We start from the raw sequence: 13055 nt of genomic DNA, 5'->3' as shown, positions 1-13055 counted from the left end.
TCACACACAAGTGAACACCAGATTCTGATGCAGAAACACCACACAAGCAGCGTCGTTTCTTACAGACCTTACAGCTCTCAAGTAACTGTAAAAAACTCTACCTCTGACTGTCTTTGCTGCACTGCATCCTCCAAGTATCTACCAAATCACACTGTACACCTTATACTGGATTAAAATGGTTACATCCATGACAGCTTTAATACCTCCATGACACTCAGCTTGCTCCCTGTCGTCTCCCTGCTCCCGCTCTCTCTCGTCAGGTGTCTTTCTAATAACCAGCGGACTGCTTTGGTGTTCTGTGGGTCACATTCACAGCTAAGAAAAATGGTTGTCAACGGTGTGAAATAAGGAGCTTTTGAAGAATATAGCCATTAATGAGCTGGCTTCTTTATTTCTGTCACTCTCAGAACTAGTTGTTCTGGGTAGATAGCAGTGGTTTATGTGTGTGTGTACTGTGGCACAGTGGTGTAGTGAGCCTCTGTTCTACTAGCTACTGTGCAGCCAAGTAGTTTTGCATACTAAAAACATGTGACAAATAAAATTAAGGTTGTCTAAAATGTCCCAGCTTTCAACAAAACAGTTAAATGGAATGATTAAATGTTTACTTGTTGTCCATTGTGCTCTTTATAAATGCCACACTCAGTTAAATTATTGACTACAAACTGGTAAAAGAATCTGCTAACGTTACCCTTGTATTGTTAGCTAGCAGTGCAGCACTAAGATGCAGTCAATCAACTTTTCGAATATCCATTAAATATTCACCTACTAGCATTCATTTTAACACCTCTCAAAAAACCCAGCGTGCATTTATAAACAAAAACATCTTGGAATAACAAAAGCATTTCACTGTGGTTATCTATGGAGATTAATCCCCTCATCATTTGTCTCCAGGCTTGCTCCGTCTCTCCTTTTCTGTCGGTTGCACTTTACCTTTTTGTAGGGCCCAAGTAGCTGTCTGAGATAAACCTCAGACTTGCAGTATACTCACTGAGCAGAGGCCTGGGAGAGTTGAGTAAAGCTGCATGTTCCCAGGGGATAAGGGCTATTTCACATCCTCAGAGGCCATCATTAGTAGAGCGCGCAAGGGCAGGACTGAGTTGGCTGAAGTCAAATGGATTTATATGGGCATGTTGACAGGTGAAAGGGATCACTGGCAAATTGTCTATGTTACAACAAGACTCTTTCCACTCCTAATTAATCTTGTATTGGCTGGGAAAATTCTTAATTAGTTTAGCTGTCAATCATTGGTCAACACAGATGGCCAGAGGCGTCTCTGTGTGTGTATGTGTGTGTTTCCTGTGCTGGAACAGAACAAATGTGGAGTGAAGATAGATGTGGTCTGGCAATGTGAGTCTAGAATATGTCAACTAAATATTTGTCAGTTGCTATAATTTTTTAGGCAGTGTAAGTACCTTTCCTTTCTCTCCCTAAAGGAGTCACGGTTCCCACTTCCATGTGAGCTTGCAATCTGACTTCTAACACCCTGAAATACACAGATACAATAATCTCCATTGGAAACTAGAGTGTTTCAGGAAGTTGCGTTCTTCCATTTAAACCTTCATTCATACCATTTCAGGAATTTAAGATCATAAACTTAATAGTCTTGAACCAGGACCTGCAGGACCAAGTTGCTCATGAAAAATAAGGTGTGCCAATCGCCAAACTCAGTATAGGCTACATTTGTAATTAAATCCAGATTCAGTCAGCTTTGCATGTTGTCTGCTGCTGTGTATATGTATATATACTATGCATACTGAGTATCTTGGGCAAAATGGGGTTTTTTTCTGGGATGAAATTGAAATTAGTTCTGCCTTATCTCATTTTCAGGTTGTAGCAAAATGGCTTCGGTATCAGCACATATACAGTATGAACAGCCTCAGGGCCAAAAACCTGGATCTGGATATCCCTTGTGTGTACCAGATTGGTGGATCAATTATACTGTGTAAACCTCCCCACGGGATGAGTTTTACATTCAATTCCCTCCAGTCTCCTATTCAGGGACTAGCATCGTGGCATCCTGTCTTTGCTCCTCATTCCTGTTAACCTGGTACAGTGTAGGGCTGTGTATTGGCATAAATCTGGTCATATGATGTGTATCACAATACAGGGGTAAAGATTCAATACATTGCAGTTTTGTAAGGTGATATATTGCAATTTTTGAAAATCGTATTTTTAGGAAAAACATCTTAGTGTAAAGAACACACAACACATGCATAAGAAGGTTTACTTTTACTACTTTTTGAAAAAATTGTCGCCTCATGGCAAGAGAGCTCCAGGTTCGAACTCGGGTGGGGGCATTGAATGCCGGGGTGGGGGAACCCCTCTGTGTGGAGCTTGCATGTTCGCCCCCTGTTGTTTTCTTCATGTACTCCGGCTTCCTCCCACAGTCCAAAGACATGCAGGTTAATTGGTGACTCTAACTTGGCCATAGGTGCGAATGTGAGTGCGAATGGTTTTCTTTCTCTATGAGTCATGTGACATCTATGACTTTTCAAGTTGACAAGGAGCACCTTTGGTCAACTGAGATTGTTTTTAAATGTGCTTTATAAATAAAGTTTGACTTGACTTGACTTGACCTCAATGCATCATGCTTCTGTTCAGGCCGGACATCTCATGTAAGGTGGAGCAGGTACAGCCTCGCCGCAGGTCTTCTGAAGGACTCATCTTCGTGGGCTAGTTGGGATGCAGCTGACATCTCCATCCCTTACTCACATTTACAAACTGCTTTAAATCACACAGACCTCATTCTTGTTCTCCACCTCAGGCGGGCTGCCCCCTCAGCTGAATTCTCAGTGGACCGGAGCCGCCACCTCATGTCCTTCCTGACCATGTTGGGGCCCAGTCCGGACTGGAATGTGGGTCTGTCTGCTGAGGACTTGTGTACCAAGGAGTGTGGCTGGGTACAGAGGGTGGTGCAGGACCTGATTCCCTGGGACGCAGGCACTGACAGTGGGGTGACATATGAGGTCAGTAAAAAACATTGTTCCATTTTAATATTAATTACCAAAAACTTTAGGTTATTAAAATGTTGTGTCACCTCAGAAAAAAAAAATTAAGAATGCTTCCTCCTTCTGTTGCACGTGCTTGTGTTATGTACAGTGACTGATCTGCTGTAACTTTGTGATGTTACATGACTCCTTGAGTGGAGCATTAGTTAACTGGTAATAGTTATATTTTAAACTGTAGCTTTATGGCCGAAACACATGGGACATGATCACGTCGCGATACATCTGCCTCAGCATGCCAGCAGCAGAGCGTGTCCATTATAATAAGCCGAAGCTGCTACACTGACCACGCTGACCACCCTGCGTGCTCACCCACGTGGCACCATGTTGCTCACCATCAATTAGTCTATTTATTTTTCCCTGCATGCAGCTCTGTGGCTTTCCAACAGGTAAAACCTAAACAAAACAGGGTAAAAATGAGTTCAGTCTAATTAAAAATGATAAAAATAAATACCTCATTGTGCCAGAGATGATGCAGAGCAACCTCCTGTGTGTGGTATTACAGTTCACATTAAAATAAATCACTGAAATCAGTGCATCCTGTAGTTAGAACGATTAAGGTAATTTATTCAGTACCAGTAAATGTTGCCTACACTTCCAAACCCTCCATAACCAACTGCATTATCACTTGGTAAAACTCAGTGCATGAACAGTGAAGCTGGCAGCAACCACACCCTGCAAAGACCTTGCTCTGCTCTGCCTACGTGACATGTCGCATCTGTGCCGCATGTAGCTCAGCTGTTAGAGTCATTGAAAGTGCCTTAGTACAAATTTTAATTGACAAGTAAATTTGACACATTACTTTTTTTTTTTTTTAAATATATTACATTTTAAAAATCACCAATGACCGTTATTTTAACTCAAAGACAAGGGGGGAAGTAGCTCTCTATCATCTTTGTGCAATAAAAACAGTAGTGTCCCTCTAAATGCGTGTTTCAACTCAGGTTACAACCCCACAATCCCACAGCAATCACAGCCTTCTGCAAACCGCTGTTCTCTCCACCTTTTACCCCCTGGATAACCTTCCTCCTCACTCTCGTCACCAGCTGAGTCTTCCCTTCACACTCGCATTTTGACCTTGTCATCACGCCAACCTCTTCATCTGCCTGTCTGCTCATATTCACAATCATTCCCCCTCTCACCTCCTCACATACTGCCAGTCTGCGACAATTGTCATCATCACAAGTGTCATCACCCAACCAATTCTCCTTTAACAGCCTTGAATGTCTCCCCCTCCCGCCTTCACCCTGAGGTGCTGTCTGCTGTGTGCTCACTGTCTCCAGTCAGCGCCAACAGAATAGGCTGTGCGTGCGCATGTTTGACCAAACTCTGTGACGACATGTGTGAAACCTTTGGCTGATCTCTCGGAGCTCGTAGATGAACCCACTGAACTGTGTTCTCTTGCTTGTTTTGGCCAGCCTGAAGAATAACTTCACTCTTCCTCTTCCCCTTCTCTGTCTCTCTCTCACTCACACACTTCATGGCTCACACTGACTAAATCGAACTTTACTGTAAGGGCAAGTCAGGCATATTCAGGAATTTTCAGTCTGTTTTCTTTTTGACTCTGAATACTATTGACTAGACAGAGTGTGTCTTCTGTTAAGAGACTAAAAGGAACTCTCAAAAAGTTTGTTTACACAGTTTTTTTTTCTTGGTATACCATTTCAGCTTGCCAACTCCGTAATCCTTAACAACAACAAAAACATGTCAGAGGAAAACATCTGTAAAATCATTTGTAAGCTGAAAATGCAAATGAAAATTTGAATTTTATGAAGCAGGAGTTTTTCCCCTGCAGGGAAAAGACATAAGGCAAAGACACTCAGTGTTAGGCTGTGATAAAGGCAATTATGGTACTTTAAAACCTCAACATCAGATTACTGCAGTTAGCATCAAAAATGGTATGGTTATGGTGTACTTAAAGGGATACTTTGCTGATTTTCAACCAGCTTTGTATCATAAAAATAAGGATAGTATGTGTGAATTAATTATGGTAAACTTCCCTTTATCTGCCAAGATGCTCCTAGTCTCGCCACCAGACAATCAGAGATCTCCACCTTCTGATAGTCTGGGGACACTACTTTCTAAAGTGTGTTTAACACACCAGCGAAAACGGCCAGCAACAAAGCAACGCCTCTTGCATTTTTGAAAAGGACACGCCTTCTCGGAAACGTGCGCTCCCCCTTTTCTCGTCTGCAAGGAAACAAACACACAGAGAGCTTGAAAATGGATGCCGAGAGATTAAACTCCGTTTTATCAAACATGTGCTCATCCGTGAAGAAAATATTTTTTCCAGCGGATGTCTTAGTTACAACATTATTGAGCTAACTGGAGTAGTTTCATGTCGTATCCGACAACGGGAGGCTTTTAACAGATGACGTCCTGATGTTAGCCTTGCTGCTAGTGTTAGCTGTCCCTGTCAGCTGCAGCCACTGATGCTTTCTAGACATCGTGATTTCCCAAAACTGAATAAATACCACACATAGCAACACAAAACTGCTTTGCTAGCTCAATCATGTTGTAACTAAGATATCCGCTGGAAAAAATATTTTTTTCACGGACCATTTAATGAGTTATTACCTATTACAGACACCGCTAACGGCTAAGTAATAGTAATGTTTGTTCAATCATTGTGTTTATAGACTTCACAAACATCGGATTAGTCTAAACGGTGATACAGTGATGTGAAAAATGTGATATACATACATATATATATATATATATATATATATATATATATATATATATATAGCTAAAAGCTCTGCTGGTTTTCTACCCGGAAGTATTTGTAAACAACAAGGCGATTGCCTCTATAGTCCGGCCGGATGGATGAGTCATGGCCTTGTAAAAGATTATGTTTGTTTCTTTTAGTTGGTGAGAATGTGTCGCCGCAAATGCGACAAACATCCACTAACTTTGACGGTGTTTTCTGCGAGCGCGGCTGAGCCATTTTGTACCGCTACATGTGTTTCTAGTGGGACTATGTTTACAAGCACGAGTTCAGCGAGCCACCGAAGGACCGCCCTGCAGATTTACTATTGGTTCTGCAACGTAGGGAGTTTTTTTAAACTCTGAAATTGTATCCGCCCATCTAAACACAAAATCAGGGAGAAAGTCATCAGTCTTTAGTTAAGCAATGCGTCTAAAGACTGACTTGTGAGTCTAAGATGCTCCCTGCTCCCCTCCCAGTGAACCTCTGCTTATGACACAAAACACATCTTGGGCTGTTGCTCAAACTACAGGCTGTACTTCTGCATTTTCATATTGCCCACCACCCATGCCGGCACCGTGGGACACAAAGAGTATAGAAGTGGATCAACAGACAGACCCACCCCCTCTCTCTGTCTCTAACTCCAACCAAAGTCCAATGGAACGGTATAACTAGACTGATCGAAGATAAACTAACATTATGGTGCTGTACCACCTGTTTCTCACCTAGAATGTTTCAGAAACATATTTTAGTGACCTGTTTAGCTGTAAAAGCGAGAGTTTGTGAGAACAGGAAGTGGGCGCCATACTGTTTTGTGTATTGTAGAAATGAGATCAAATGATCAAACTAGGCAGCGCTGATCAAATATAAACCAAGATTCTGTCCCTGCCTATTTCTCACATCAAATGTTTTCAGAAACATGTTTTAGGTCACCATTTAACTGCCATACAAGTTTGTTTGTTAACAGCTGGCTGCCATTGTGTCAAACGGGCAACGTTTGCATTACATCACCCACCAGTGCAAGCGTTTATTGGTCCGGTGTGGTGCTGTGCAGTTTGATAGTTGTTCTTGAGCTAAAGAGAATGCCACAATCGTTTTTCTCTGTTTTCTCTGATCATAAAACACCAGATTCAAAAGTGTCTGTGTCCTTCTACTGGATAGATGGCCTAGTTTTACGAAAGGACCGTCTTTCCAAACACAGGATACTGAAAGGCGAGGAGACAGGGATGAAGTAGAAACAGTGGACCTTGTGCATGAATGTTTTTTCATTTTTCTCTTATATTTGCTCTTGCACTCAGCAATGAGAGGACAATAAAAAACTTACATGGAATCGATCACCCAAGAGCTCAGTTGGATGAGCAGGTGTCCCACGAACAAAGGCAGCGTCCTTGCTGCAGTGGCCGCAGGTTTGAATCTAGCCTGTAGCTGCAAGTCTTCCTTTCACACTCTCCCCCTTTCACACTTAAACTGTCCTGTTGAATGAAGGCAAAAGAAAAAGAAGAAACTTGCGTGGAATCTATGAATCTTGCGCTAAGCCAAGTCCAAGCCAAATCCACAGAGTACGTTAATGAATTGTATTTGATCTTAAATTCGATGCATCTGCCAGGCACTTTGCAATTAGCATAGGGAAATGCCCCGGTGAACACATAAGGGCAGCACAGCTAAGTGCCGTGTGCAAGTCACAAACCAATCAGCCACTGAGACTTGACGGGTAGCATCACATTCCAAACTAAGGCCACCTCTTAGTGTGTGTGTGTGTGTGTGTGTGTGTGTGTGTGTGTCTGCAGGAATATTGATCTGAAGTTTACTTACTAAAATTGCTTTTTCATCATCTTTATTAATATATCACAGCACAAAACTCAAGTTGGCTTCTGTGTGTATTGGCTTCTGTGTGTATTGGCTTCTGTGTGTATTGGCTTACGTGTGGTCTAGGGCACTCTAAAATTTTCATCTTACCTCAGAACAAGGGGGAAGTACGCAGGTATTCATGAATGCCACAAAGGTTCCAAGTCTCACATGTACAATTTAAAATCAAATCTGTGCATATGCACAATTCATACATAAGGCCCATTGTATTTATTTTACATGGAAGGTGGGGAAAAGAAAATGCAGGCGTGGGGAATCTTGGGCAGGTAACTGGGAAACTGGGGTAGTGACTGGGGCTGGAAGCTGTTTAGAGTGGGGGTCCAGGGAAGAGCAGCAGGAGACGGGTCCAGAGCCAGAGCAGACAGAACTGCAGGGAACAGGAGACAGAATTAGGCAAGGATAAACATGCAACAACAAGAAACCAGGATAAATGCAGGGGAAGTGGGTTGAAGCGTAGCAACAGTGACGGGTAGCAGAGCCTACAGCCTGCCAACAAGTGGGTGAAGAGCCGGGGTTGATTTACAGCCCAGATAATGAGCTGATCATTGGCAGATGTGAAAGCAGAGGGAGGTGATGAGCCGATTGCTGGCAGGTGTTAAGGTAGACTGGGTCCATGTGGATGACAGGACAGGAACAGACAAAGGGACACATACACAGATAAACTGGGGGCATGGAAGACATGAGGAGTGGGGAGCACTGGAAAACACAAGGAAGAGACAGGAATGCGGCCGTGGCCTTGACATCGCTCTTCTTCTGGGATTCAGAGGCCGTTTACACGTCACCGGCTATTTTCATAAACGGACATTTCACCGTCTCCGTTTTCAAAAAGATCTTTGTTTACACTTACCCGTGTATATATACACAAGAGCATGCCAAACCTGTAGGTGGCAGTGTAACGAGAAGCTCAAGCCTTCCATGTATCCATTGTCACCATAGCAACATAGGTCGCACTTTTTACACAGGCGCAAGTTCCGGCGCATAATGTGACGTGGGCTGCCTATAACTCCATTTATCTGCGTTTATCTCAGTTTACATGCAAACGCGCAACCGGAGTTTTCCAAAATCTCCACTCTGGCCGGAGTTTTTAGAAAGACTCGTTTTCAGAGGAGAAATCTCCGTTTGCGTGTAAACGAAGGGCACAAACGAAGGAAGATGTCTCCGTTTATCAAAATCACCGTGTACGTGTAAACGGCCTCTCATATCTCGTTCAAATCAAAAACACGCTTCTTATAACTCCAGGTCCTGTCTGAGAATCAACATGTGTCTAAGTTGTCTTCAGGATCAAATTAATCCAGTTATAGTTGCCTGTAACACCCAGTACACAGTACTCTTAATCTCAGGTACATACTCATGCCCTTTATTTCCAAATACATGACTTTCAATAAAATGAAAAGACTCCCAGGAGTTTACACAGCTGAAATCTCAAAGATGTAGATATTAAATGCCAACAGAACAAATATTGCCCTGTCTTTAAATAACAACTTGCCCAAACCGCACTTTCCATTTAGTTGAGGATAATGGCAGAACACACACGTATCATGTTTAAGCTTTCCAGAAAGATCAATGAAAGAAACCCTCTATCTAAAAATACATTGTGCAGCAGAGGAGGATAGTGGAACGGACGCTATTCTGGAAGTAGGGTGGGACTTTGGCTCTGTTACAAAACTGTTAAAGGCACAGGCCTGTAACAGAATAATGAGAGCCATTCTCTGTGCTATTACTTTTACTGTATCTTTTAATTAGTGGCCACTCATTACCCTTCTCCTATCTCCCTCTCGCTCACAAACACAAACAGAACGGCTCTTTGCCTGAGTTTTTTTTTTTCTCCATTTGGCCTCAGTGGGGGGTGAAGGATGAGCTGGTCTTCTGCCTCCAGACAGCCTCTGGCAGTGGTGCTTCTATCAACCCCATGCTGGCAGACCTTTACTGTTGACTAATAAGAGCATCTACAATATAAACTACAGCGCTCCTCCGCAGCTGCTCACCGACTTTGTGACTTGTCCTTTGTGTGACTTGCGCTTTGTGTAACTTTGAGTGACTTTGTGCTCGTTGTAATGTATTTTTCAAACAAATCCTGACAGTGTGTTATTTTGGAAATCCCAAAGATCCATGGCTTTGAGTTTTTTATTTTTTGTCTTTCTGTGTGCTTCTTTTAGTCTCCCAACAAGCCCATAGAGCCCCAGGACAAGATCCGTCCTCTGACCAGTCTGGATCATCCACAGAGCCCTTTCTATGATCCTGAAGGGGGCGCCATCACGCCTGTGGCCAGGGTGGTTGTGGAACGCATCGCCAGAAAGGTCTGACTGTTTTCCATAATGTGGATTCTTTGTAGCCTTTGTAGGATAATGATCATAATGCAGGCAATTGCATCATGGCAGCATATTCTAACAGATAATGGCAGACATTTAGACTATCACAGTGTTTGCAGTTGATAACCATAATGATATACTAAAACGAAAATGTCCTTGTTTGGTCTGTTCTGCTTTGATTGCTTCTCTTAAAGTTTTTCTCTTTCCATAGTCACTGATACCTTTGCTTTATTTGTAAGTTGATCCTCCAGTACTTCCAGCTCAGCTCTGCACCTCCTCGTCACAAATAATGCTTAGTTCACTCTCAACCCTCTTGATTCAATGCTACACTAATAAATCAGCCAAATTAGATTAACATAAAAAAGAAGAGGCATCCTTTACTATGTGCTGTCATTGTGAAGTATAGATGCCTTTAAAAGCTTTAAAAACAGAGACAAAGTGGAGGGGAGAGACGCCTTTCCTCTTTCTTTATCACTGCTCAGCAGGTACGAGGGTGAGTTCAGTCCTGTCCATCAATACAGGAATTGATCAGAGCCGGATGTACTACCTGTATTTGTGGTGTCTGGGTGGGAGGAGTGTTTCACAAGGTGAAAAGAAATCACTGGGATACCTGTCAACAAGTTTTATTACTGCTTTCCAGATTGAGCGAAAATGAAATATAACCTTATCAAAATATACTTTATCTTACAAAATGTCATTTAGGGGCAATTTGAGATACAGACAGTTGAGCACAACAAAACAGACACCCAGTATCCAGTATCACACAATCAGTACGTTTACATGAATGCAGTAGTCATGCTACGCTCATAGCTCGGCTAATCAGTCAAGTCGGACTTCTCGTCTTGTCTGAGTATACATGCAGAAGACAAAATCGAATTTCTGACCAAGTACGTCTGACTCCGCATTGATAGGCGGCGCTGTGTCCTTTTTAATATAGCACATATTGAACTAGTTTTGGTTCTTTTTTAGAAACTTTTTTAAATAAATCCGCATTTAGCAATTTCCTACCATCCATAAACTTCAAAATGTTTAGCTCCTTTAGCTGTCGGAGCATGAATGTAGTTTCCTTGTCCATCCAGAATTGTGTCTTTTGCTTCTCGGTCGCCATGGTGTTTATTTGTTTGTTTTTCTGGGAGTTACTGCACTGCTGCTACGTCATCTTCTTCTTCCGGGTGAAAGCCCGCGAAAGAAAAAGTGGTGCGTGTGCAGAACGCCGAGTCCAACTCCAGCTGGACTATGTGGTCCAATTTCAGTCGGACTAAGCTGTTTACATGCATTTAAAAGTCCAGTTTCAGTTGGACTAAGCCAATAATTCGATTTTCTCAAGCTGCATGTAAACGTACTGACTGTCAGAGGTAAATCATGGACATTAAAAGTAATAGCAGACAGGACAAAGGACGATCTTTAATGTTATGCTGCATTTAGCAAGGCAAAATTTCAGCCCTGATGGAAGCATCTGAAACTCAACAAAGAGGGGATGTTGGGAGTCTGAGACTACAGATCAAGCTTTAGAGGTCACCCTCGCTTCATACAGATGCTGAAAGTTATTAAAAGTAGATCTAACAACCCATTTTTTATAACTTGTCCTTGTTTCTAAGGCTCAGATTACCAAACCAACAGACAATGTTAAAAGAAAGAACAGACTTAATAAAAGCAGAATAGAACATTTTCATGATGGTCCTATCTACATCAGAACTCTTCAGCTTCCTTAAAAAGAATAGGCATTGGTTTGCCTTCTTAGAGATGCCGTCAGTGTTCACATCAAAATTCAACTTGTCATCTAAGACACTGCACTGCTGTTTCCAGTTTTCAGTAGTGCAGTTCAGTTTAAAGTATATCAAACAACTCCTCTTCAAAGTAGATAGGGTATAATTACAAAAATGGATATGAAGGGTGGTGATGGGTAACATTTTGGCTAATCATCACCAGTGTCAATTATTCCTAATATATATCAAGAATAATAAATGACATAATGCCTCAAATGCATTGTGATGCAGCTTTTAAAAGGACTTTAAACAATGGTAAAATGAAATAAAAAACGACACAACACATTAAAAGTGAATTTACAAATGTATGGCAGGTACTAAATGTCACTCTCTATGAAATATGTAAACTTATTCTAATTATAATTTGATGGGTGGTGAAACACGTTCCCTGGGAACTGGCTGAAAATATGAAAGGGATAAAAGGTTAGCAGTCCTTCAGTGGCATCTAGAGGCAGCTGTGGGGAGTTTACTCTGTGAGCCACAATCCATCTTTCATCTTTTACTTACACACATGCCCACACACTCAGTTTACACTTGCAGAACTGCAAAATGCATAGACTTTCAATCTTTTACAGTATGTCTCTCACTTTGAATCGCGTGGAAACCACAACTAAGAGAGTTTGTAAGCTCACACTGAGCTTCTCATTTGCCGGCTGTCACTCCCTCTGATCGCTATCAGAGACAGAGGGATTTAAACAGAGCAAACAGCAAACCGAAGCAATGTAGCACCTACAGAGTGCTGAAGTGTGTTATAACATTTCTGTGTGTGTGTCTGCAGGGCGAACAGTGCAACATTGTGCCGGACAATGTGGATGACATTGTAGCAGATATTGCCCAGGAGGAAAAAGAGGAAGGTCTGGATCCTCCTCCCATTTCTCTCTCTGACACACACACACACACACACACACACACACAATAAAATAAATAGTTTACAGTGTTAGGCAATTACAGTATCTTTATTCCCTTCACCATGTTGCAGACGACACCCCTGAGACGTGTATCTACTCCAACTGGTCTCCATGGTCCGCCTGCAGCTCGGCCACTTGTGAGAAGGGCAAGCGGATGAGGCAGAGGATGCTGAAGGCCCAGTTGGACCTTAGTGTGCCCTGCCCACACACCCAGGATTTTGAGCCTTGCATGGGGCCTGGATGCAGTGATGAGGGTGAGCATCTATCTATGAAGACGCAAAAGACATCTGAATGAATGAGAGTTTTCTAAAAGTTTGCCATCTCCCAAGCATCATTTTCAGAAATGTTAGAATCATGACTTTAATTGGTGTTTTGACACTCTAAAAAGTGAGGGTATGTTTAAAAGCTTTATTATCGTAGGCCATCGTTAATACACAAGGTACCATTCTACTGCAGCGATGAATCGAGAGCAGAAGGAGAAGCAAGGAGAGCGC

At 42.3% G+C, this 13055-nt stretch overlaps 1 protein-coding gene across 1 annotated transcript in view; it reads left to right on the top strand.

Moving 5' to 3' along the window:
• The window catches only part of spon1a (spondin 1a), a 105803-nt gene that overhangs the window by 82299 nt on the left and 10449 nt on the right, over positions 1 to 13055 (top strand). Inside the window, exons 8-11 of the mRNA XM_033631114.2 lie at positions 2765 to 2966; positions 9735 to 9875; positions 12432 to 12507; positions 12633 to 12815. Coding sequence (XP_033487005.1) covers positions 2765 to 2966; positions 9735 to 9875; positions 12432 to 12507; positions 12633 to 12815 — 602 coding nt within the window. The remainder of the gene's footprint in view (positions 1 to 2764; positions 2967 to 9734; positions 9876 to 12431; positions 12508 to 12632; positions 12816 to 13055) is intronic.

The sequence above is a fragment of the Epinephelus lanceolatus genome, chromosome 2, assembly GCF_041903045.1.
Source record: "Epinephelus lanceolatus isolate andai-2023 chromosome 2, ASM4190304v1, whole genome shotgun sequence".
Taxonomy (NCBI): Eukaryota; Metazoa; Chordata; class Actinopteri; order Perciformes; family Serranidae; genus Epinephelus; species Epinephelus lanceolatus.
The sequence above is the reverse complement of the archived record's forward strand: the minus strand, read 5'-3'. Positions and strand labels throughout refer to the sequence as shown.